This window comes from Heteronotia binoei, chromosome 11 (genome assembly GCF_032191835.1).
Source record: "Heteronotia binoei isolate CCM8104 ecotype False Entrance Well chromosome 11, APGP_CSIRO_Hbin_v1, whole genome shotgun sequence".
Lineage (NCBI taxonomy): Eukaryota > Metazoa > Chordata > Lepidosauria > Squamata > Gekkonidae > Heteronotia > Heteronotia binoei.
This window is the reverse complement of record NC_083233.1, coordinates 27,254,648-27,282,342: the sequence shown is the minus strand read 5'-3', so window position 1 is coordinate 27,282,342 and position 27,695 is coordinate 27,254,648. Positions and strand designations below refer to the sequence as shown.

Below are 27,695 nucleotides of genomic sequence, written 5' to 3'. Positions count from 1 at the left end.
TTGTGTTAAAGTAACTGGTGATGTAATAGTGGTTTTAAGGGTTTAGAAAGCAGTAGAACACTTCCAACTTTTATTCAGAGTTTTTTATAAATTTCTTTAAGGGTTTCTAATAAGTTTGTGTGCAGCTCTAGTCTCTGGGTTGATTCCCGCAAAGCTGTTCTATTAATAGAAGTGCTTATCCTTGTGCCATGGAAAGGCTCCTTGTGCCAAAGGAAACCACCACTGTTAATGGAATATATCCATGGGATTCAACCCTCTGTGTTGGTTCTGACAACATCTCGCCATCAAACTTGGAGCAACAAATTTAAAGCTCGCCATGTCACAGAACAAAACTGTAGAAATAGGAAGAAGGCATGAATCTTGCAGGAAGGTTACTCATCTCAATTTGACTGTCAAAGGGACTGTTAAGAGAAATAAAACACTGTGGCCGTTTTCCCACTTACCTTACCCCGGAGCGACGTCCCTCTTCACCGCGCTGCGTCTGCGTGGATTTCGCACAAACTGCTGCGCAGCACCAGGAAGAGCCGCGTAGTCCCGGGGCTTTTGCATCACAAATGTAAACCGCCAAAAAGCAGTTTACATTTGCGACGCAAAAGCCCCGGGACTATGCGGCTCTTCCTGGTGCTGCGCAGCAGTTTGTGCGAAATCCGCGCAGACGCAGCGCGGTGAAGAGGGACGTCGCTCCAGGGTAAGGTAAGTGGGAAAACGGCCTGTACTTTTTTAAAAGGCTAGTGCATCAGGCCTAAGGCAAAGAATCACATTCTTAAAAATCCCAAGTACCTGCACATGGGGAAAATAGCATAGCAGGATATGGTTAGACTGAACTCATTTTAGTGTGTATGGAGTTCATACTATGAAAAGGGGGTTCAGATATGTAAATCCCTGTGGCAAGTTGAAATGATCCAGTCTTAAGAAAAGCTTTACTACTTAATTCTATAATTATGAGACACAATGATTACAAGAGCCCTGAAAATATATGGAAACAGCATTAGACTGTTTAGGAACCATGTAATTTAAAGGCAAAGAAGTCACTCATGTTCTGACTGTTCAGCAAAAGGACAAACATTTAATAACTCACTAACAAAGAATCCAATATTAAGCCCTATTAGTGCACATTATGGCCGAAGTACTGTTATTTATGCTCTGAGTGCTTCTGTTGACAATAATAAATAGTTATTCAGAGTCAGGAGAAGAACTGATATCCTGTGAGGTGTTGTTTTTTTTTTTTTAAAGATTCTCATTTAACACATTTGCTTTGCTGTCCAGTTAAAATTTTTATGGCTGTTTAACTTAACATTGAAGTCTATGATGTTGCAGACTCCATGTTAAAATTCAGAGCTGGTTTGCAAGTTTAGGTAGCCAGGAGATTCTAACAAACAACAACAGCTAAGTTAACCTTGGCTCAGACTATCCAGGAACTCTTTCCCTTAGTTGGCAATGCATCTTGTAAAAGTTTGTGGTGTCAGAAAGCTGGAAGTTTGGTGTCAAGGGACCTGAAGCTGCCACTCACTTTTCTACATGCCTTTTGCCCAGGCACTTGGAGGAGCACTTAACAGTTCCGTGATGCTTTGATATCCATTATATGGAGAGTCCCCTGGGTCCAGTGGTACTAGCAGAGGACACTCTGCCCTAGTATCCGTCATCTTTGTGGTCAAATAGAAATAGAGAAATGGGTGGTGTTTGCTGGAATAAATTGTGGGGAATGTGGTGGGGGAGAGAAACATTTCACAAAAGGATACTGGAAGCAAACAGCTCTGCAAGTAGGTTGAAGGCCTGTTCCCAGTTTCATCATGATTTCATAATTGTGTCTTTAAAGAAGGCACATTTTAAAAATTAGCAGGTTATTTATAGGATCCAGAATTTCATCCATGCCGCTTTCAGAGCAGTACAAGATGCTGTATTTTCTTCTTCAACATATACATTGGGAAATGTTGAGAACATGTGTTGCTGACCCCACAGAAAACCTATTACAAAATATAATGGAAATAGGATGCATTCAAGTGTTTTTCATCAGAAGCTGTTGCACTCCTGTGAAAATAGGTGTCGAGAAAATTACTGAAATGCATACAATTCATCCAGAAACTTACAATGAGTCATTTGGAACTAATCTATTTTTGCATGCGTTGGCAAGGAAATTAGGGATGGTTTTCAGAGTGGTAATCACTATCTGGAGAGTGCATTATTATTACATGTATTTCCATGTTGCTGCTCTCTTATCCTGATCAGATGACAGATAGAGAATACAATGCCAGTGAATTGTGCTGCCAAGGATTATGCCATGCACTGGTCCAAGTTGACTTTCAAGATGCTGTTCCATTCCAAAGAAGGGGGGGAAATATTAGCCACTGACATGCGGCAGATTTATTCAGTTTATTCAATACTGTTGTAATCAACCATTTCTACAAAGAGCTCAGAGTGCCTGAAATTCTTGAATATGTCAGCCTCCTATGTAGGCCCTCTATTTTCCTCAGTGGAGAGATAGCAATTCTTCCACATAGATTTGTCATGTTTCAAGCTCTGGCCCCAAGACTCAGATTTGGAGGCTGATTCTTAGGGTGGCATCTCAGTTCTATCAGCTACCCACATTTGATGGCTTCTTCAATGACCAGTGCACACCTGGTTCCTGTAACTGTATTGTACATATGGTCAGAAGGCCAAAAATTGTGCCCTAAACTACATTTTATATATAACACAGTTAATTTCTGTGGCTTTGATCTAAAGTTGCTTTGTCACTTGTGCCATGGGGATTTCTGCTTCTTTTTCCTCCTACTACAGACCCACATTTTCACCTCCCCATTGAGCATCCATTCACTTCTAAGAAACAGAATAATGGGCTGCAATCGGAGGAGGAGGCGCAGAAGTACCACTCTGCAAGTTTCACTTTGCTAGCCATGCTTTGGATTTGGACTCTCTTTTTTATAGAATTTGGACTCTCTATAGGACACAATAGTCCAAAACCAGAGACCTAACTGGACCATTTGAAGGTCTAAATATGACCTAGAGGATAGTGTAGTGCTTAAATCAGTGTAGTGCTTAAATCAAGACTGGGAAGATCTGGATTCGAATCTCCATTCACACTTGTCACTTACTTTCTGCTTAACTACCTCATATGTACATACATAAAGGCCATCAAGTTTTAACCGACTTCATGGTGACCCCAGCAAGGCAAGTGAGAAGTCAAGGTGATTTGCCATTGCCTTTCTCTGCACAGCCTTCCTTGGTGGTCTCCTGCACAAGTACTGGCCCTGCTTAGCTTCTGAGGTCTGATGAGATCAGTCTGTACCATCCATTCTGTGTTCAGCTACCTCATAGTGACAATAAAGTGGAAGAGAAATCCTGTCCTGAGGTTATTAGAGGACAAATGGGATAAAAGTGTAATGAATGGTTGTCACGTGCTAAAAATGATGGAACAAACTATAACACTTCAGGGCTCTGAAATGATGCCCTAGGAGGACATTGTGTTCTTGGCTTCAGCCTCTGCCCCATCCATTTAAACCAGCAGTTCAGGTGTTTAAAGATTTGCCAGTAGTAGCAGACAAAAAAATCTGAAGTGAACTGTCATGCATAGTAACAGTTTTCTGAATGGGCCCTGAAGTGGCGAGAATATTGCATGTTCTACTACAAAGCAGTAACACAAGGATTGTGTTTGTTCACATCAGACTTTGAAATGCATATTGGGGCAGGGGTTTCAAATTATTCTTTGTCCAATCCTTTAAGCAAACCAGTAGCTTCACATTTTGTAACTTGTACAGGTTCTCTGTTGCAAATAATTTATAACTCAAGATGTCTACAATATTCAGACTTTCCCAGTAGGTAGGCATAAGGGGAGAGGTAAATGACAAGATCAACTAGGAAGCCTGAGACAAGATCTCTTCTTTAATGTTAGATGATAAAGTCAATGGGCAGCACTAATGATTATTCCTTACACCAGCCATTCGCACACGAAAGATGCAGTCTTCCGTTTTCTCATAGCATATTCAATTCCATTTAAATATTGCAAGCTGCTGAATTGTAAATGTTAACTTAGGTATGAATAAAAAATGTTGATATTTTATTCTAAAAATAATAATTATGGATAGGTTGCCTTTATTGTATTATTTAAAATATTTCATCTTAAATGGAGACTACAGGCTATTGCAGAGTTGCCACTGTTTTTTGTTATGGACAGAAATTGTTTGGGGGCATTAAAAATACAAGAGGGAGGCTACTGCAGGAGGAAAATTATTTGCTTTTAACAAGGACTGTCAGTAACTTTGGGCTGGAAAGAAAAATGCAGTAGCCAGCTTCTGTGAAATGCTAGAGAAACTCAGAAGAGCGCCGTGCTACTCACGCTATACATACATACACACACACACACACATATATAAATAACTGTTCTGTGGGAGAGATCTATCCTCTTCCCACACACACACACACACACACACACACACACACACACTTTGAATCCACTGCTTTCATAGTATACACCGTGTGTGCAAAGAATAGAACATCTGTGCCTGGACGACTAACTTCTGGTCTTTAAACTGCCAACAGCTAAAAGTGATTGAGTTTGAACCAGAAGAAGCGGGGAAGAGCCCCACTGAGCCAAATGCATTTTTATGCATACCTTTAATAAAATATTGTAAAGAATAACTAGAAAGCTTTTTGGACTTTCATCTAGCAGCTTCTCTCCCCCTTGCCTTTTATTGCAGCCCTGTGAAGGAATCTGTATTGACTCCTGTCAGGCAGTTTTTGGATAGGGGGTGAAGAGCCTTCTCTCATGGCTTTCTGTGTGTTTTGTCAAATCCGGTCCTTTCAACTGAGGAGCGAAGTGAAAGCTGATGTCAGGAAATGCCTTCAAGCATGAGCTGGTGCCGGTCTCCTGCGACTTGTTTTTAAAAAGGAAGGAAGAAAGAAAGAGGAACACAGAGAATCTGATTGGGTTGTAAAATGAAGGCAATCTGACTGGACATAAACACATTTATTGCAGGCTCAGCAGCCGTTATGTCTCATTAGCGGGAGGAGGCAAAGGGGAAGAGGGCCATTCTGATGTCAGATTTTATTCTTTTAAGGACAAATGCGTCCAGATGAGATGATATTAACTTGATAGCTGCTTGTTTACTTAGGATTCGGAATCCATTTATGTCTGTTTTCCTCCTCTCCGTGCCCTGAACTTAAAAACCTCTGTTTGTTCCTTGTTTAATGGCGAACAGAATAATAATGCAGAAACTGCAGATACTGGATGATTGGTAGAACTTAAAGTTGGTTCAGCTTTTGTATTAATGTACCAAAAGGGGGGGGAGAGCCCTGTGGCACAGAGTGGTAAAGCTGCAGTACTGCAGCAAACTCTCTGCTCATGACCTGAGTTCAATCCTGGCAGAAGCTGAGTTCAGGTAGCCGGCTCAAGGTTGACTCAGCCTTCCATTATTCCGAGGTCAGTAAAATGAGTACCCAGACTGGGAAAGGCAATGGCAAATCACCCTGTAAAACGTCTGCTGTGAAAATGTCATGCTGCAACGTCACTCCAGAGTCGAAAGCAACTAGTGCTTGCACAGGGGACTACCTTTACCTTTTTACCAAAAGGGGAATTAGTGGAGAAACATAAGCCGTACTCAAAAGGTGCTGCTGTTGGATCACTTTCCTGTGTCACTTTTAACAACAACTTAAAAGGAATTAAATACATCCGTGTCTTTAAAAGAACTGCTTCTGGGCATAGGGTTTCCATCCATTGATAAATATAGTTTTATCATAGTGTAGCTACTGGGAAGTCTGTTGAAGGGCAAAGGAATACCACTTTTTGTTTGACAATCTGTGTATACTTGATTGTCGAAATCGAAATTCATTTTCCCTTTGAATGCTTTTTGCAGTTCTTGAATATTTAAGATGTGGAAGCCCTTTAGGATAAATCCTTAGAACAAGTCATGGACTTTGATAAAGCCTTTTACCAAAGCCAGGCTGCCTCTCAGTGAGACACATTTTGTGTAGTTCTATATATATAAAATTTCAAAATAAAACTTGGAAATATTCCTCATGACTAAAAGCAGCTTGGAGGTGATAATGTTTAATATGAAAGCCTCTCCCTTCATGCTCCAGATCCCAGCCTTTTAAAGAAAGGCCCCATGACTGCATTAGTTTTTTCTGGTTGTTTTTGTTGTTATTTAAAGGAATTCCCTGTACTTGAACTTAGTTCAATTCCCCCCCCCTCCTCTTTTTGAAATTAATTTTTACTTGAGGGAGAAGTATTGTTGGGCAGTGAATAAATTCTCCATCCATTTCTAGCTTGAGGTTCGTCTCTTTGTTGGGAGGTTGGTGCGGGGAGGTAGTCAAGGCTATCTGATGTCCACCCCAATCTCATTTTGACTTGCTGTAGATTCAGGGAGGTTTTTTGCATCACAGCTTTTAGCACTATAGAAATATCATAATTTCCTGTTTAATTCTCACAAACTCATGCACTTTCACAAACATTTTCATTGAACAATTAATGTTCCCAGACAAAATGGCCTCCAGCACATTTTTGCTCCCTGTCCCCCATCCAGCAAAAAAACAAATAGCCTCCCCTAACTCTTACATCCTATCACCATCCCACTAGCATCTCATCTCCAAAAGCCCCATTTGCCTTTCTCTGGTCCATATGATATCACATCAAACTTGTTATAATCCCTGAAGCTGTAGCAAAGATTTAAATTTCACTTCCAAGTGTCTACTGAAACCAATAGGAGGGAAAATATGTCAATATTGACCCCATTAAGTCACTTGCAGAGACGTTCCACAGTAGCTGTCCCTTGCTGCTTGACACCTCTTTGTGGCAGTCATGCAAGGAGTAGATCTGATGAGTTTTCACCCAGTGCAAATCACATTGGACTGCCACTCTGGTTGCACATTTCAGTCTAATCAGAAAGAATTCCAGTGCAGCACGATATACATACGGTACTATCATAATGGAAGTTGTTATACCTAAGCTCTACCATATTATAGAAGCTTTCCTCCCACCTTTTTTGTGGTATTTTTTTAATGGAGTGCTTTTGGTTGTCCCATTTGGATTCAAACAAATCAGAAATTCATGTCCTAAATATTTCACTAGTCAGAATAATTAAGTTGATCAGGTCTGGGAGTACCAGAAGGAAAATAATGGGATCACTGAAGCATTGAAGCTCTAATGGCAACCTGAATTCATTCAGATATCAAATCTAATAATTGCTCTACACCTGTATACACAGTCCCATTGAGCAAATTCACATTAAAGGTTTAGAGGAACAGTTTCAGTATTGTGCTCTAAAGGGATTTGATCTTTTTCCCCAAAAAAAAGCTTCGTAATTTTTTTCATCAACTTTTATTTGTGGAGGTTTGTTATATTTTAATGGAATAGTCGATCTTCATTTACAGATACTCAAACATTAGGAAATTTTTTTAATGTACTGCATTAGTAATAAGGGTTGTTTTTATACTACCTTTAGCATAAAAGGGGGTGTAACAACAGTTTATCCAAATGTTCACTAATCAATATTTCTTAACTCCTCCACTGCTCAAAACCTAGAGAGAGAGAAGATGAACGTAATGAGAGGTGAAATTTAAATGCTTAATTTAGTTCTTGATAGATTGAGGAAGTCTGATCTTGGAATACTAAGGAAAAACGTATTAAGGAGATGGGAGTCATCAGTAGGAGTGTGCATTTGGCTGTATCTAAGCGAAAAAAACCCTGTATCTTGGGGGTATTTTTAAGCCAAATACAGATCAGAGAATCTGATCGGCAACTAGTGTAGCTAATCCTGAATAAAACTGATTTCTCCCCCCCCCCCCCCAGCTTTTTTCGGGTATATTTGGCTATACCAAATACCTGGTGGGGGAGGACGCATCTATGCAGCCCAATGGCAAAAGCACCTCAGGGAGAGCTGTAGTGCCTGGAAAAGAGTGAAGACAGCACTGGCTTGATTGAACTTTTTTTGTAAAGTTTTCCTATTTTACAGGTTATTTGTTCTTTGGTAGGTTGTTGTTTCTTTTGGTTAGGTTTTAGTTCCTTCTGGTTTTGTCGTTTGCAGTTTGGAGTTTTTACTTGTTTGGGCCTGTGGGGGTGGGAAGTGAGGCCAAGGATCTCAAGCCTATTTGTGGTTCTCTTTGGTTTTCTTCTCTTTTTTTTGAGCAGGAATGCACAAGATCACAGTTCCAGCTGGCTTGGCATCAGGGGGTGTGGCCTAATATGCAAATGAGTTCCTCTTGGGCTTTTTTAAACAAAAAAGGTCTTGTATGAAACAATGGTGATTCCAGGGGTGTGGCTTAATACGCAAATGAGTTCCTGCTGGGCTTTTTCTAAAAAAAAAGCCCTTTTCTTAGGCTTTAGTTTCTTGTTTTGTAGCTTGCATTTATTTTTGTGGAGTTTTGTTGTTCTTTGTGCCTGGTGGTAGGTGGGAAGGCCAAGGCTCCATCCTTCTGCTTTTGGAGTTGGTTTAAAACTTGGTTAATTATATTAATTTGTTTGCTCTTTGGAGGGGGCTTGTGTGCTTTTTTTTTAATGAGGGTCACTCATCACATTGCCAAGACAAGAAGCTGTCCCTTCTCCATGATTGAAAATGCTGCTTTCTGCAGGCTGCTCCAGGATGCATATCCCTGGTACATGGCCCCTGATTGCACCATGTTCAGCAGGGCTGTGTTTACACTTATTGTACAGGGCTGCCAGGGACCACATGAAGGCACAGTTGTCCCATGAAGGCACAGTTGTCCACCAAGTGTTTTTAGATGGTGGCTCTGAACATCTCTTGCCCTGAAAACACTCCATAAATCAGCTGTGACTTGACAGCAAAAAAAGAACAAAAACCCTAAGTTTGTACACCAAAGAACCTTGACATTTAATGCAGAATTCTGGGATTCCTGAAAATATAAGCCACAATATATATATTAAAAAAACAATAGCTGTTACAGGTGGAAAGGAAACAGGGGTGTCTGATAGATATAAAGAATACTGTACTGGAGAATTGATTGGAGCAGGTGATATTTCTGTTTTGTGCATTTTGGTGTTAAATCAAGACCTGTATCTCTCAGACTGCTAAATGTGGGCAAAGGGGAACATATCCCCTGGTCATAAGTGGTGGCTGTTAGGTTAAGAAGAAAAACTTGAAAGAAAATTGTTGTGCCATTATGTTCAATGAAATCCTTATGAAATAACCAGAATATATATAAAAAAGGTACTCTTGAGCTGTTGAAATAAAAAATAATAAAGATGATGTGACCGGATTGTAACTTCAAACTATCCTCACTGCACTCCTTATTCTCAGTATTGCTCTGTATAGTTCCTGTCTGATACACCAGCTTTTTCATCATACTTTCTATCCCATCCTCCCATTTCCCTCTGTGAGTTGAAAATCAGAATGAGTAGTTGTATATGGCTCTGCTTGTGTTTGCAAACAGGCCTATTTTCTTGTGTGATTTTAAAGGCCAATTACCCTTGGAGTAAGGGACAAAAGAGATTGATTTGTCTTGTAACCCTTGAGGCAGGCATGTGGTGGTGTTTCAGAATAAGGCTTATCATGGGCTACAGTCATAGAAATGGAACAGCTTTCAGTAATTTCGCAAGCACTTGTCTCGGGTGGTGGAGTTTTAGAGGGAGCAAAGTTCTGCTTAACATTTGTAAACACAAATTTAAAACTTACTTTCCTAAGCATGTTAAAAACCAAACAAACACTTGCTGAGGACCTTGACTACTTCAAGGTAAAATATGTAAGTGAAATTGCTTATGAAGTAAAAATGTTCTTTAGAATAATATAAAATGATCTAAAGAGAGCCAGCCTTTAGAGTTTTCTTTTGTTTGAATTCCTACTCTGTCTGGGCAACTGATGTGAGTTGGGCGGGGGGTGGATATGGGGTACGATGGAGAGAGATGGCAGAACATTTTCTCTCTCTCCCAAAATACCAAAACCTAAGGGCACCAAATGAAGCTGTTGGACAGTAGGTTCAGAACAGACAGAAGGGAACACTTCTTTACACAGAGAATGATTAAAATGTGGAATTTGCTGTCAGATGATGTAATGATGACCATAGGCATAAAGAGCTTTAGGAGGTTATTTAGAGAATTTCATGGAGGATATTCAGTGGCTACTAGCCATGGAGACTAACATTCAGAGGCAGTCAGCCTCAGTCATTCCACCCTTGGAGTCACCAAAACCTCTTTGGTTTTACCATAGCTTTATCATGGCATCACTTCCAGGTTTTCCCCAGTGGTGAGGTATTGACATTGTGATTGACAGTATCCCCCCCCCCCCCATCTACGAACTGCTGGAGCAGGAGGATATGGAGAGAGGAGATCTCCCACCCCCAGTGGTTAATTGTCATGCCTACTTGCAAAGGTGGAGTTCTAGCAGGAGCTCCTTTGCATATTAGACCGCACACCCCTGATGTAGCCAATCCCCCAAGAGCTTGCAAAAAAGAGCCTTGTAAACTCTTGGACAGTTGGCTACATCAGGGGTGTGTGGCCTAATATGCAAAAAAGCTCCTGCTAGAATTCCACCCCTGCCTAGTTGGAAGCTGGCTGGGTGAGCTTGGACCAGTTATTACACTCTCAACTTAACCTGTCTCACAATGGTGTGCTATTAATGTTTATCAATGTTTAAACTTAAAAAAATGAGAAATATAAGGACCCCCTGAAAGACATTTCTTGTGACTTTAAACTTATTGCCTGTGGTGGTGAAGGGAAGAGATTCTTGGCCTACTCCCAGTCTCTTTATGGCTAACTTATATATTCCATATATCTCTCTGATTTTAGGAAATAATTTAGAGTAGTTAATATATCTTTCTTCAGACCATAAATGGCTGAAGGTCACCTTTATAGTCTTAGACTCCTCCACAAACCATAAGTTCTTCATTATGTTAAAATTTAATATATTTTTGTGTGGTTTCCTTGTTTAGTAGAAAACAGGTGTGTCTTTCCTTCAGAAGATATTTACTAGTCTATTCATATTAGCACTGTTGTGGTCTGAAACAGAGAAATGATGCACATTCAGATTTGTACCCCAACCCAATTCCAAATGTTGGCGGTATATAACAAAAGCAAAAAGTCACTAGCAGAGCAGAATCATGTTGAATCCAATTCATGGAAATTTTCCACGGTTTTGTTTATAATACTTGAATTTGCCTCACCAATCCACTACCACATCTTCACTAAGATTGATCTTCTAGAATGCAGTACAACATAGATTATCATCCAAACAGCATGTTGGAATGTTGTGTAGCCTGATCTTTTTCTGAGTTCTGATTACAAGGGAAACTAATTCCAATAAATGTCACCTTAAGTCAGTTCTAAAAGGTCACATTCAGATTTATTTCACTGTGTATTTTTAGGAGGCCTTATTCAAACTGTTGTACTTTGGGGGGGGGAAATAATAGTTCCTGTTTAAAATACTAATTAGCCACAGCAGATAGGATGCCAGTGTTTGAAACCACAAGGTGAAGGCATTCAGGAGTCTCTTTTCTGTCTCACAGTCTGTTAGAAATTTAATAAATCAACAAGATACAATTCTGGGGTCTGTTACATTGATCTGCAAGTTCAGAGGAGATAATGAGAAAAGTGGTTGCTAGTCCAAAGGAATGGAGTATGGATTACTTGTCTTGGAATGCTTTCTGATCTTAGTTTACCCACAGATGGTTTTCAAGCTCTCTGTCTCTCAAAAAATCCCCCTCAAATCCAGCTTCCCAGCAGCCTCTTCCCTTGTCTGTCGTCAGTTTCCCGACACCCCTCCCAAAATACATTTAAAGCTAAAATGAAAAGTGAGATTTTGAAAAAGAAAATGAAACACAATGATAAACTAAAAGTAGCAACAGTTTTTAAGAAAGAGCACTGAGGGAATATAGACATAACTGATTCAAAACATTAACATGGTTCCATAGAAGGCAGCTTCAGAAAGCTGTGAGACCTGTTACCTCATGTAATAGATAGGTAGGTTTAACAACCTCATATAATTATGGGGGGCATCTGTAATTGCTTAAGTTGTAAGCCAAAATGCCCTCAAAATGAGGTTGGGGAATTAGTCAGGTGGGCACCTGGCTCACTCGGGATCTTTTCCCCAATGTATACAAGATTAACCAACCAAAGAGTAATGCTTGAATAATGGGGACTCTAATTTAGTAAAACCAATTATAATTTATTAAGAAAAATATAGTCTTCCATACAAGATAAAAATACACATACAATCACACATAGTCCTAGGAAATATAGATAGATGGATAGGGGAACATAAAGGGTAGACACACAGGGTAATATTTACCTATCGTAGTCTTTGAGGAAGGCTCCAATTGGCGACAAGTGAGGGAGTGGTAAGGGACCCGAAACTGATCAGGAATCGGGGATGGATCTATGCAGCTGAAGGTGGGATACTGATAGAAGCACACATGAGTGGAGTTGGGTCAGAGGTTAAATAGACTACCTTAGACCCTCAGGGGCTGGGTGGTATGAGGGAGGAGAAAGGGGAGGCTCTGCAGTGACCCTAAGGGCTGGACTACTGCAGTAGCCAATAGAAAGTTCCTTGGTGGCACCTAATTGGGTACCTGCTCTTGACCAATGAACTTGCTTGGATCCTGTATACCTGAGAAAACTTTCAGGTTGAAACAGGCCCTGGGGTGGCTCCAAAGTGACAGTTGGGAAGAAGAATAGAGTTGACTACTAGGTGGGGCACACATAAGATTAGATGGGCTTATCTAAAAAGGTGACAATAGAGAATCAAATATTGGCCTAGGTAGCACCCGGATTAGACAAAAGACTTGGCTCTGGCAGGAGATGGTCTTCCTCTTCTTTTAGTCTTTTTCTTGGCACCAGTCTTTGTCTTGAGTTCCGTTAGACAAAGGCTTGAGTGGTCTGGCAGGATATGCTTGATTGCCTTATGCAGAAGTTGAAGCAGCTGTTGGATATGGAGTCAAGAAAACAAGATGGATTCTGGTGGTGTTAGCCTTTGGTTCATGGAAACAGGATGGAAACATGGTGGCATGGCTTCTTCCACTGCAGCGGCCAAGACTGGGCACACAAGGAGCAGCTGGAAGCTCGTATGTAGTTCTGGCTAACACCCATCCAGAGATGTAGAATGCTGCTGCAAAGCTGAGGCTTATAGTATCCACATAAGCCTTAGAAACTATGGGCAAAGTCCACTTCTTAGAGCAGATGTGTGCGAGTCAAAACTCCAGGCACCCTGGCACCATACTGGTGATCATGATGTCCATGTGTATGAAAAGTATGGGGCTTTTCCTTACAAAGTTTGAAGCTCAAATACTCTTCAGCGCTTAATCAGAAGTGATCTAAAGAGATCATCCAGTTGCCCTTCAGTGTATTCTGATTGTGGTTCACATCTATTCTCATCATGAAGATTCTGTGAAACCTTTTTAAAACAAAAAACAAAAAAACACCCTGATCAAGTAATAATAAGCATTATGCTCACAAAATCTTCAAGAATTCCCATGTAAAGTTAGGTGCTTTTAGTAGTCTGTCTCTGGCTGCTACCACCATTTCAATTCTCGATGGATACTTTTCTAAGTTACTTCTGATGAGAAAACACTTACCTGTCAACAGCAGCTTAAAATTTACTAGAGAGATCATCTGAGCTGTAAAAACAGTAGTTATGCATGTGGAGAAAGTAATTGGTTTTCTACCAGTAGCTTGTTTCAGTTCTGATAATGCAGTTTTACCTAAAATGATCGTTGTGTATTTACCAGTGGATGACTGAGAATGTTTTTGAATTACTCATTGATGAAGCTAACATCCCAATATTGTTCAAGGTGGAAAACTAAAGGAACCAGTAATAAAATTCCTGTCTATCCACAAACTAAGTGGTCAAGAAAGACGCCTGTCTGTTATTCCAGATGGGAAAGGATCTGTAGCTGAATTGTTTGTATTTATTGTGGGGGGGTGTATGAGGATGATCACTTGAAGTGACCACGCATACATACTTGCATTGCTCTGGGTATTTCCCAAATGTCTCCTGTAGGAACCACAGAAATTTGGGAAATCCTAGAGCACTGAAAATTCAGTGACCAGAAGTGACATCACCACATCCACTGCAAGAGTGAGGGAGAACCAGTGGGAGTTGGAGTCTGTCTGCCTTAGTGGGCAACCTGGTAAACTTACTTTAGGCTGAGAAACTGGGAGTTGCCACTACACTTATGCTTAGGCTTCCCAACCCTCCCGCCCTGGCAGGGGACCCCAGGATTTCCACCCTCTTCCCTCGCTCCCCAAAAAAACGGAAGCTGGGGGAGGGGGTGGAAAGGGCGCCGGGGAGCATGGCGAGCCGCCCCATCCCAGAGCGGGCGAGGCTGCCGCGCCGCTGCCGCCTCCTCCCCGCCCACCACAGCTGCTCCTCCGAGATGGGCCCAGGCTGAGCCCATCTCGGAGGAGCAGCCAAGAGGCGGCAGCAGCGCAGGGGAGGGCAAGGCAGGCCAGGAGCATGGCGAGCCGCGAATCCGGGCCCTTCTAGGACCCAGACTCGCGGCTCGCCATGCCCCCGGCCCGCCTCCATCCCCCCCCTCCAATTCCACGGTGGAGCCGAGTGGGCGAGGCCGCCATGCCGCTGTCGCCTCTTCTCCGCTCGCCGTGGCTGCTCCTCCGAGATGGGCTCAGGCTGAGCCCATCTCGAACGAGCAGCCACGGCGAGCGGAGAAGCGGCAGTGGCGCAGCGGCGTCGCCCGCTCCAAGACAGGGCGGCTCGCCACGCTCCCCGGCGCCGTTTTCCCCCTCCCCCCTAGCTCCACCCCAGTGTTTCCTGGCTCCACCCCCAAAGTCTCCTGGCTCCACCCCCAACGCCCCCAGATATTTCTGGGTTGGACTTGGCAACCCTATGCGATACACTGTTCTGGTGTTGCTTTTTTTCCTTTGGGTTTTTAGGAATTTTAATCTCTTGATAAAGCCTTTAAGCAGAAAATGAAATGCAGTTGTGTGTATTCTCTCCTGTCTGTGGTGTTTAGGTTTTGTATTTGCTTACATTGTGCTAAAGTTCCCTGGAATTGTATGAATATTGTCCCCTGGGTCTTTCATAAAAACTAGATGTGTATCTCATTAGGCTTCTCCAGTGAGCAAAGTTTTAAATGAAGGAACAAATAAATATTTGATGCAGATGCTTTCATTGACTCCCAAAGGGTACAGGCCATACAAATGCCTTTTACAAGGGTGTTTTCTACCCATCGTCTGTTGCTTCATGTAAAATTACTCTAATAAGGTGGTAGAGCTTTTGCAATGTCTTTTATTGCTAAAGAAGCATCAGCTTCTTTTATTTGGCCATTTACATTCCCTCTCCTTTTCATATTTAATTTAAAGTTTAGATATTGTTCTATCATGGCTGTATTGGAAATGGTTTCTCCATCAGAAGTATGACAAACAAAGTTTAAGCAAAATATATGGGACACTTAATTGTGATGTATTGTTGAAGAAACATGACACTGTAAACCACTGTTTCATTTCGCTGACATCTCCTTTCCAGCTAGGAAGAACACACCCTAGTCTTTGTTATCTTCTGACCTTCCTTCTAGTTTCAAGGTAAGCAAACCAAGGCCTGGCCTGCCAGCCAAGCCTTTTTCTCTGAAGTCTGGGTCAGTGGAGTTTCTTGGTGCTTCACAGCAATTTTCCACTTTCCCCAACAGACTTTCCTTCTTACTATGGTGGCTCAATCTCTCTCTGGACTGTACCATTTCAACTGGGGTGATGGTGGTGTTAGATGATGGTTTGCCTTCCTAGGAATAAAAAAAAGTTCCTTCTGCACAGAAAAATGCCATATTAGCAAGGTGGCTAGATTGGCTTTCCCATTTCAGCTTTCTATCTGCAAAAAATTTGGGGGAATGGAGGGGGCCTGAGAGAAGCATTCTATCATGCTAGTTGGAACCTGCAGTCCTGAAATAGTGTTATCTCCATAGTGAAAACAAACCTATTGTTTAGGGAGAACACATGGGGGAGGAAAGATGGGCTATATTGCTCCTCCCCCAGTTTTGTGATGGGCCAAGGCATCACAAGCAACATGGGGGGTAGAGTCTTATGTTCCAAATGAGTGAGGCAAGGAGAGAAGGGCCCATGAGGGAGCCCATTTAATAAAAGATAAATTGCCCACCATTTTGAAAAACCCACAGCCCATGGAAAGGGTTACCAAGACCTCAAGACCAGGCACTTCTGTGTCTTTTCTTCTCTCTCTTGTCCTACCTACTCAGATTCTGGCTAAGGGAAAGGAGAGGAGTACAGATAGGGTTGTCAAGTCCTTCCGAGTCCCCAGTGAGGAACTTTGAGGGGCCTTACAGAAGGAGATGGGACACCTCCAATGTGATGACATCACGCAGAAGCGACATCATTGCATTGGGGACCAGCACTTACACTCCAAGCTGTGAATTCATGGCTTGAATTCCAGTCATGAGCCACTCCCACTTCTTCACCAGACCGTCTAAAGCAGGGGTGTCAAACATGCAGCCTGGGTGCCAAATCAGGCCCTCGGAAGGCTCCTATCAGGCCCCCGAGCAACTAACTTGTCTGCTTCCTTCTCCCTCTCTCTTGCTTCCCTCTGCATCACAGCTTGCTTTGAAGACTTGCTCAATCTATCAGGAGCTGCAGAGCAAAACCTCTATTTTCTCCATTAGCTGAGGCTCCTCCCTTGGGGAGGAAGGGGGGGACGACAGAGCTTGTTTTTTCCTGGCTCTCTCAATCACACAGCAGAGCTACTGAGCCAAGCCTCTCTTCCTTCTGCTGGCTGAGTCTCCTCCCCCTCCTGATCCCCTAGGAAGGAAGGAAAGAGCCAGAACTTCCCTTGCCCAGTTCCCTGTTTCCCATTGGAGAGAAACAAAGAAAGCACCTTTAAGACCAACAAGTGCTAACATTTTAAGTATGTTTAAAGTGCTCTTTATAACCTTTATATCTCTGCTACTTAATCTTAAATAGGTATACACATGGCCTGGCCCAACAAGGTCTCATTTATGTCAGATTCAGCCCTCATAACAAATGAGTTCGACACCCCTGATCTAAAGAATCCCTTTAAATGCTTTTGAGAAGAAGTGGAGGGTGACCTCCACCTCCTGCAAGATTTAAAGGGCTTGCCAGCTGATCAGCTGGCCACCTGCTTCCCGCCAGTCAGCTGAAGGGCCCATTAAATCTTGCAGGAAGGGGGGATGGAGAGGGGTGGCTGGCAGGAGGCAGATTGCAGCCCCCGAATCCAAGTGAATCCCTGCTGGGGCCTGGGGGATGGCAACTCTAAGTACAGATGGGACAAGATTGGGAGTCCACGTTCTCTGTATCCATACTGCTGGCGTTCACGTTGTTGCTGTTCTTACTGCTCCACTTTTGTCCTGTTTTTCATACAATTAACAAGGGGATGTGTGAGGGAGAGAGCAAATATGGGTGAGGCTACCAAGCTCAGGAGAAATAATGCAGTGAAAGAAGTAGCATTCTAGATTCCAGGAGGCTGAAGTCGAACTTCTTTCTGGGTAAACAGATCGTTGCAAACCGTATGTCACTGGGGACACTAACAGAGCAACTGTAAATTCCCACACTTCTCCCCCTTCTCTTCAAAACTTTTGATTCTCTCAGGAAGCCCAAAGTTGCTATTAAGGGTGTTTCCACAAGTGACTCCAAGAATTCCATTTAGCTTCCAGTACGCTACTTCTAAATGCTGTAAATGCAGTATTAAAAGCAAAAAAAGAGAGAGGGAGATGCCCATTTCTGGTCAGTGCGAATTCTTCGTTGGATTTGCCAGCATGGAAAATTCAAGTACCTTTATGTGTCACTTTTGAAAGCGTCCATAGTTTCTAAGGTTAGAGAGTGACATGAAATTTTCATAAAAGAAATGAAAGCAAGCAATCTCTTGAGCAATGTACAGGGAACACAGTTGCTATTATGGCCATGCTGGAGTTTGGAGTCCTGAATTCTATTGATTAAAAAGTTCTAACCACCTGAATGACCTGAGACTGAAAATCCTAGAGGTGCCCCCCACCCCTCACACACAGTGGAGCAATTACAAACAAAATAAATCTTCGCTTGCAGGCATCCATTGAGCTAGAAATACACCCTAGGGTCTCGATGTCTTTTGGCTGTTACAAGAACAACATTCATCCCTGACAAAACTTGCAAATGAATGAAGGTAGTTACATTGTATTTGCATATTGGATGTAATATATTCATTGCATTTCTGCCTTGGCACATTTTATTACAATATCAAAATGAGCTCAAAGTGGTTTTTACAATTAAAATGAAAGTCAGCATTCAGTTTGCTGTGCCGCACTCTGTTTTCTGACACTTTGAGGCGGGGGGGGGGGGGAGTTCCATTTTTAGAGGACAACGCGCTTGAAATTAATCCAGAATTATAGAAGTAGCACATTCAGAGACCACATCGGCTTATATATGTTCTTGAATATTTCAGCTGCAATAATTGAAGGAATGAAATTGTTTTTAAAGGTTTGCTCTTCTTAAATATCTTAAGTGATATAATTTTAAAATATAATACCTTATATCTAGGTAACACATATATTGTGTGTAAAGCACTATTAAGTTGCAGCCAACTTATGATGACCTCAGGCAAGGGACTTTAAAGGAAAGTGAGAATCAGAGGTTGTTACCAGAAATGGTGGGGGTCTCCTCTTTTTTATGGAGGAATTAGCAGAGGCAGACCTAAGTCAAGTTCTTTAGGAGCAGGATTCCCACTTGGCGTATACCAGTACTAGTTCAGAGAGATGTATTTTGAAATGACCAAACCAACTGAATAAAGAAAGGGAATTTTATTAAAATAAAATAGTGTTAAGAAATATACACACGTTGAATTAAACTAACACACACCAAAAAAAACCACACCAGAAAAATGGGTTTTAGAATATCAGATAGGGATTAAGATTTGGGGGCGTGGAGGTGAAAGATTCATAGCTACCTGTCCGAAGAGTAGGAGTCCATGGAAGAGAGGAACAAGATGACTAGCATCTTGAGTGTGCAGCAAAGCCACAAAACGTAGCTGAGTGGCAGGAGCACATTGCTTTCGCCTGCCAGCTGTTTTCCCCCAAATTTCTTCTGCAGTTCCTTTAAGCCAATCTGTCCAGGAACACACAACACTGAGCATGTCCAGAGTGCCTCCTTAAGTAGGCAAAAACTTAAGGCATAGGTGGTCAGGATGTTCCTTGGAACAATGCAAGATGGGATTCCCACTGTGCAGCGAGGGTGGGTTGCATGCTTCCCGGGTGCTAGACACAAAAGTGTAATGTTCTATATTTGCTCAGAGAATGAGGCCAGGAGATGGGTATTTGGTAAACACAGTGAAGTTAGTTATTTTCTTGATAGTCTGGAGCTGAGGAGAGAAAATGCAGATGAAGACTATCAACTAGAAGAATATCTTTTAGGAAAGATGTGATTAGCTGGAGGGGAGAGGTTCTGCTGAACCTGGAACATGACAGTGTGGACAGTAGGAGACATAGGATCAGTCATGATCCATTCATACCAGTGGAAATGGCCTAGAAGCATAATCCTTTGTCTACGCTTGTTGTCAGACAATAGCTAGCCTCTTAGCACATTGGAAACCGGGACCTTTGGCTTATAGCAATTGCTTATCTATTGTTCCACCAAGGAGGAGAGAAGACTGAGTGAAGGGGGAGCTTCACAAAGGAAGGTGGCAACCAACCCTTCATTGACACTTGTATCTCTCTCAGGTCCAAGTAATGGCTCCTAGCAGGCTCACCTTTTGTGCTAAGCCTGGCTTTCGGAGGACAGTGCTGTGGAGGTCATTTAGGGTATTAGGATGTCTCTGCTCTAGTCAAAAGACCAATCCTGGATTTAGGGCTGTCACCATGTCTGCAAGGTGGTTTGCCATTGCATTCCTCTGCAGAGTCTTCTTCAGTGATCTCCCTTCCAAATACTGATCCAGCTTAGCTTCTGAGATCCAGCTGTGCCATGCCACCTTCTCTCCTAACATATATTAATTGCATTGGGAAATATGGGCTAAAATAAGAAAAGTCTACTTCTGAATCAACTAGGGGCAACTTCACATAGAGAATACAGGGCTTGGGAGTAGCACAGCACACCACAGCAAGCCAGTTTAGTGTAGTGGTTAAGTGTGCAGACTCTTTTCTGGGAGAACCAGGATTCCTCACTCCTCCACATGCACTTGCTAATATGACCTTGATCAGCCACAAGTTCTCTCAAAGCTGTTCTTCTCAAGAGCAGTTCTGGGAGAGCTCTCTCAGCTCCACCTACCTCATAGGGTGTCTGTTGTGGGGAGGGGAAGGGAAAGGAGATTGTAAGTGACTCTGAGACTCCTTCAGATAGCGAAGGGCAGAGTATAAATCCAGTCTCTTCTTTTTCTTTCTTCTCTTTGTCTACTGCACATGGCATGTTCACTGTGAGTTTCAGATAGTGCCTTGTATCCTGTACGTTCCTTCCATTTGTATAATGGGGTCCTCTGTTCTAACAATGCTTGGTGCTTTCTGCTTGTGCAAGATGTCTTGCAAGTGTCGAAAGTGCCAGTGCCAAGGAAACATGCTGTGCACACAAGTATTTGGATTTTTTTTTAATCCCAGGGGCTTTTTGAGTCCAGTAGATGTGAGATTTTTTTTTTTTGGGGGGGGGGGGACAGGAGCAGCAAAGCTGCAAAATATAGCTGAGTGGCAGCAGCACATTGCTCTTACCTCTTGCCTATTTTTCCCTAATTTCTTCTGCAGTCCCTTTAAACCAGACTGGTTTAAAGGGACTGCAAAGGAAAGCAAGGGGAAACAGCTGAGAGGTAGGGAGCAGCTGTTTTTCCCATTTTTCCGCAGTCTCTTTAAATCAGGCTGATTTAAAGGGACTGCAGCAGATGGGGGGGACAACAGCTGAAAGGCAGGGAGACTGCTCCCTGCCTCTCAGCTGTTTTCCCCAATCTTCCCTGTTCCCTAAAATATCTGGGACTTTTGGGGGACTTCAGTTTTCCCAAAAATCCTGGATACTTTTGGGATGCTGAAATATATTCAAAAATAAGGTATTTTAGGGTATATTTTCAGCTCAAGACGATCTGAATGGACACCCTAATGCTACTGTCCCCACTCACATCATTGGCTACTCTGATATGTTCTGGGGGTTCCTATGTAAGCATTTTAATATTCCCCTTTGTTGTCAGAATAGTCTCTCTCTCTCTGACCATGCAGGCTTTTACCTTTGCCTTCTTTCTCTCCTTAGTACATTACAGCAGTCAGAAAATCAAAAGTGTCAGAGGATAATCCACAAGAGCCACAGATTTAGGATCAGCAATGGGATGCAACACAGATATGCCACTTGTAGTAAAGAGATGTAGCTTTATCATCTTAATATTGTATCAGTTCCTGTCCATGCCAAGTGCTTTTACCAATCCAAATATGGGGACATTTGTATTTGCAATTTGTTTATGGGAAGAGCTTAAACTGTCATAGGCAGCTGCTTAGCCATTGCTTCTGCAGTATTATGGTTCCTAGGGATGGCAGTATTTTTGTGTGTGCTTAACTTGCTTTTTGTTTCCAATCCCCTGCTTTAGCTGCCTTGAACAGATATTGTCTACAACAGATAAAACTGGATCTGCCGCTTAAGTCTTTTCTAAGCTACTCACATACCATTGTATACCGACAAGCAAGTGCTTGCTGTACTCCCAGGGCATGCACCCTCAAGACAATATAAATCAGTCAAACATCAAGAGAATTTTGGTGCCCCGGAGACATTTGTCTGTTTGCACCCCCAGCTGGGAAAAAAATTCTTGCTCTAGGAGGGAAAGAAGCAATTTGCAACACTGCAGATTTGTTAAATACACATTCTTTTCTTTCATGTTCTCTACCCTCTTGTCACACACATACACACAGGGGTTGTTTTGTAGAAAAATAGGTGGTGGAGCTCATTAGCATAACTCATTTGCATATGCCTCCCCTTCACCAACCAAAAGCAACCCAATGCAAGAAAGGAGAGCCCTGGGCGAGAGAGACGGGCTGGCTAGAGATCCAGCCAGCCCAAGCAGGCCTCGCTCTCCTGTGCTGCCCCCTCCCCAAAAGGCCAGCAAGCCACCCACCACCCAAAATCACATAAGAAGTGAAGAGAGGGTGGTGTGGGCTTCTCCAGGGGTTAATGAGGGCTGCTGGGTGTGTGGCAAAGCTCCTGGTGGCTGGCTGGCTGCCTGCTCTCCTAATCCAGGGATTGTTATGCAGCTGCACCTACTTTTCAATGGACAAGGTAGGTGGGGAGGGGGAACCCTCAGAAAGGTTCAGGAGCTCTGCTCCTGTGAGCTCCTGCTGAATCCAAGGCCTGCATACACATGAACACACATGAAGCTGCCTTATACTGAGTCACACCGTCAGTACATCAAGGTCAATTGTCTACACAAATTGGCAGCAGCTCTCCAGGGTCTCAGGCAACAGTTGTTCATATCACTTACTGGTTGGTTCTTTTGACTGGAGATGCCAAGAATTGAATCTGGGGCCTTCTGCATATAAAAAAGAGGCTCTTCCACTGAGCCACAGGCCCTCCCCGTTTATTTATTTTTATTTTTGGATTTATATCCCACTCTATCCACAAGCAGGCTCATGTAGTCATTCATGAGCTTAAATATTTCAGATAATATTCCAGTACCTAAAGAAGCAAATTACAGAGCATCTCTTTTCTGCTCAAACTGCGCCTGATGCTACCTTAAGTATGAGTCAAATGACGTGCAGGGAGACAATCTCTTTTTGTCTGATGTGGGCAAGCCTGAGCTAAACCATTCAAAAACAACCTGGTCAGGTCAAAATCTTTGTACAAACGGTTCAGCAGTTTACCATTCAAAGAACATAATCTATTTAATCTGATCGCAAAATCAGTGATTTTTGAAATGTTGCTTGTGCACGGGAAGTTCTGAGTGTTGCTTTATAGTGAATGTGACATTTCACTGACAGCATTCTTACATATTGTAGTTACCACCTCAGAAATGGTTTCCTCAGTTTCATACACATCAGGGAAATCACATGAAGAATGCCTATTATTGCCCCAGCCTGTAAATGCCATTTGAGAACCATTACAGAAAACCCAAAGAATTGAATTAATGATGTGTGGTCTTGGCCTTACTAAAATATTTGGATGTAACCGTGGCAAAGGGAGGTTCCTTAACACCTTGTAAAATCTCCAAGAATTAAAGCAAGAGATTCAGGAATATTTAGTTGTGTCCCATGTTTCTACCAACACTTCTTCAAGGAAAAATATTATGTAATTTAGTATGGATGTTTTGTGCACTCTTAACCTATTGCATATTCCTTTTATACATACAAAATATAAGTCTAATTCCCTTTATGTATTCTGTTCGATTTCCAAAAAACTCTCAATCCAAATTCTGCGTGAGTTTCTCTCAGCAACTGTGATGGCCTCTCTCTGTGAAAACTGTCATAGCCAGGAGCTTCTCCCTCGTCCATGTTTTTCCATTTCTTCAAGTGACTTAAACCATCTAGACACAACAGTAAATATTCATTTTTAGCAGCTCTGGAGGACTGCAGGTGTTAATTAAAAATTCAGTAATCAGGTTATGCATTCTGTCAACAGCATAATCCCACTGAGAATATCCTCTGGCTATTTGTATCCCACATTATACAAACTCCTGAACTGTTCTGTTTCAGCCTACTTAATCCTCTTCCTAGGACTCTATTCATATATATCAATCAGTTTACTGTGCTAGGGGCCATGGTTCATACAAGACAATTTTTCACCTTATCATAATCAAATAGATACCAGAATTGATCACCAACTGGATCCTGGGTTTACATTTCTAGGATAACTGGAGAAATCTTCTTGTGTCTACATTATTCTTTAAGAATACTTACATGGGATTTATACCCAGTTAATAAATACTAAAACCCATTATGGGAATGAGCCTGAACTATACATCTCTCTAACTTAAGCCGCCAGAGGCAGAGGACTCAGTGCTAAACCAATGCCTAGGAGAGGTAGCCAAGTTGTTAAGGGAGAACAAGCTGAAACTGAAACCAACAAAGACACGAGATGGTCAGGAAGGCCAATTGCGTGGAATTATTGTCAGTAAAAATTGATGGCGTGATGGCCCACTTCTGTGACTTGGTGAAAAATCCAGGGGTAACATTGGATCCTATCAGGGGTCATTTTGTAGAAAAATAGGTAGTGCAGCTCATCCAGGGAATGTTATGCAGCTGCACTATTCAATGGACAAGGAGGTGGAACTCAGAAGGAGGAGGTGGAACTCTCAGAAAGGTTCAGGAGCTGCGCTCCTGTGAGCTCCCACTGAATCCGAGGCCTGAATCCTATGATGTTCTTAGAAAACCAAGTGCATATGCATGGGGCTGCCCCTGAAAACTATTTGGAAACTTCAGCCGGGTACAGAATACTGCTGATGGATTATTGACAGGTTTGTTGTGGTATGATCATATTGCACCTGCTACTGGTTACCTGTTTGTTTCTGGGCACAATTCAAGGAGCTGGTTGTTAATTTTAGCTCCTTCTATGGCTTAGAGTCGCATACCTAGTGGCCCTCTTTTCCCTGTGATTCCACATGCCAAATAGGGTTATCAGGCAGCTAACTTTTGCTGGTCCCCTCTGCTTCAAAGGTTTCTCCTCTAAATTGCCTGAATGTGCATTTTCAGTGGCCACACCCACACCGTGGAACATCTCTCTGAATATGGTATAGAAAGCTCCCATATTCTCAGCCTTCCTTAAAAGGTGCAATTTGACAGAGGACTAATGAATGTCTCTGACAGGCTGCTGGTAGTGATACTTGTTGCAGGAGTTGCCATTTTAACTTGAGATTGTCAGATTTCTAGGATTTCCCATCACATAAGCAGGAAAACCTGGGTCACTATGCAGAGGCAGGCAACGGCAAACCATCTCTGAATATCTCTTGTCTTGAAGACACTATGGAGTTGACATAAGTCCAAACTTGATGGCTCTTTCCACCACCATATGTCTCAACTATGTTTATATTTTGTAAACCATCTTGTACATTGTGGAAAAGCAGGAGAGATATATATATAACCTTTAACAGACAGTAGAGCCACAGCTGCCAATAGTGGTTGTGGCATGTACAGCTCTACTGTGTGCTGACCTGGCTTATTGTGTTCATCCATCCTTGATTGCTGGACACGTGTAGTGGGCAGTATATAACATATATGTGCCGTATGCAGAGAATCAAAGTTTATCTTGACACACGGGAAGCATTTCTTTCACTTTAGCTTGTGTGAGTTCAGTATTTGGCAACTGGGGAGACCATACCACCATTAAAGGAAGGCGGACCCTTGACTTAATTTACTCAGAATGCTCTTATTTCTTCCTCTGAATCCTGATCCTGTTACCTGCAATTGCACAGCACTAATACTATGTCTCTCGTCATTTCTATCATAACAGCTGACCTTTGCCGTGTAATTTAAAATTAATCAGTAGCATATCTTTCATACAAGAATGTCACCCTTGTTGATTACATTTGATCTGGCAGATGAGCTGCTAAACAATTTTTAAAAAATCAAGAAATTTATAGTATTTCTATTTTGCCTGTCTTTTTTTCCAGTTCATGGACTAAAGAGGACATTTATATTGTGTGTGTCTTCATCCTTTCAGAAGTTTGCACTGAAGGTGTCTGAGCACTAGATGGGTTCATTTTGATTATTTATCACAATAGCTAATGTGAAATAATAGTTCATACTTAAGTAGCTGCTACCATTGCTTGTTCAGGGTATATGAAGGAAGCAGATGATACAGCATACTAAATGGAAGATTTTGTCTGCTCCTCATATTGGGATCTATGTCATCTCTGTCTCCTCCCGCTTCCTCTCTCTGTAATGGTTGGTGAATTTTCAGCACATCAAAACAGCGCCTTTCCTACCTCCATCCAAAAGCAACTGGGCATAGAGGATTCTTTATATAGTAACATTCCCCCCAACGTTTTAGTTATTATCTGCTATTTCCAAGGGGGGAGTGCTGCAGGATTCTTCCAATGCTTTTATCACCCCAGCTTCTCTGATCAGGAAAGTAATTTAATGCTGATTGCAGAACTCTTGAACTCCGCCTGGCAGCTGCATTTGGAAACTTCTCTGATCCATCCTATTAGTAATTTATTTATATATTCATATGAAATTATTTTCGGGACTGCTTAAGGACCTCTTGACATTGCAATATTCATGTTTTAGAATCTTACGCTGTTTTGTTTTCTGTTCCCCCCCCTCCTTCCTTCTTCTCCCTTCTCCCTTTGTATTCCAGATAACAGACGCGTACCATTGGAAAGGTCACGTTCCCGCCACAATGGATCTGTCACAGCGGTATGAATCCCCCAATGCCAAAGAACTGAAGAGGTGTTGTATTTACTTTAAACGGAGACATTATGAAAGAGCTTAAATGTATGAGGAGCAACAATATCCAGAAATAAAACTTAAATGAATTCCAGGGAGCAACGATGAGAAGAATAAATATGTATTTTACAAAAAGTTATTACTGTAAAAATCCACTTATTGTATGTTACTATGGCAATTCTCAAGAACTGCAAGCAGTGTTAAAAAAAATAAGATTCTGTATTATCTTATTTAGTATTACAGGCTGCTGTTAAAGCTAGCAGCTAAGGCCAGAATCGACTGTGCTCATGTGCCGTTCTTGTTCATTTCAGTTGGGTTTGCACAGGGGAACTTGGATTGTTGCTCAAAGTGTGGGAAAATGTGTATAAATTTAAGGTGAAAGGGGTGTATATGTGCTGCAAAGGAGAGCAGCGTCAAAAGATCAGGTCAACTAAGAGTCCATTTATAGCTCTTATTTAGACATGAAAGGAAAAAAGAGGGGAAATTTGCATATTAATGAATTCAGATATGAGCTGATTTAGCACACATCATGAGAGACCTTTTTGTAAGCTTGAGAAAGCATTGTAGTCCCCATCAATTTCCTTAGAATCTTATCTCAAGTTTTAAGCATGATGGATTCAGCTATTTTGGTTGCAGTTAAACTTTATCACAAATCTACAGCCTCAGTGGTAGAAAGATATATAGCTTATCACTGCTAAAAAAATAATTTTAAAAAGAGAATGCGAACATAGGATTGTACCAAAGTTAAACCATATCATTTGCAGAATATGTTTTTAACTATATTTAAAGATGTATTTTCTAATTATGCACTTATATAAACTTTATACAGATATTTTGAGGGAAATTTATCTGTCCTATTTTGATGATTCTAAAATTCATTTGCTTAAAAGCTTTTGTTTAAGCTTTCAGAGACCTAATATACTAATATGATCTTACTCAAAATTAATTTTCAAGGAAAATTCTAGAAAAGCTGTGATAGCCCAGATCAAGACGACCCATGCTATGGGCTGAAATTGTAGGTGTATACACACATACGCAATGTAATACATCATATTGAAATGCCGTGTGATTGCTGGATGGGCTAAAAGGCCAGTGACTTTGGTTAGTCATTGTTGTCACAATCTGCAGTTCCCTCTAAAATTGCTCCTCCCGTATTTCTGGTGTTATTCTTCAATCCAGATAAGATTCACCAAGGCTGTCATAGCTTTTCTAAAATATATGTGAAATATATAGGGGGGAGGGGTTAAGGAGATATCTGTTTCTCAGGATTAAAATACCTGTGTTTACTGCTAAGGATCAGAGAAGCTACTTTGATATATGAATGCCCTATAACAAATATATTTCCACCAGTGGTTAACAGGAGCCATATGAGCAGTATGCTTAGTGGCTGGTGGAAAGTTTGGAACGCACAGTACCATGAGAGTCTATGGAATGAGAGGATGAAGGTCAAAACCTCAGGCAAGTCATAAACAATGGGTGCA

At 41.8% G+C, this 27,695-nt stretch overlaps 1 protein-coding gene across 1 annotated transcript in view; it reads left to right on the top strand.

Moving 5' to 3' along the window:
- The window catches only part of DIAPH2 (diaphanous related formin 2), a 446,439-nt gene extending 419,381 nt beyond the window's left edge, over positions 1–27,058 (top strand). Inside the window, exon 28 of the mRNA XM_060249401.1 lies at positions 26,126–27,058. Within this exon, the coding sequence (XP_060105384.1) occupies positions 26,126–26,190 (65 nt within the window). The 3' untranslated portion in view covers positions 26,191–27,058. The remainder of the gene's footprint in view (positions 1–26,125) is intronic.
- Positions 27,059–27,695: the final 637 nt, after the last annotated feature.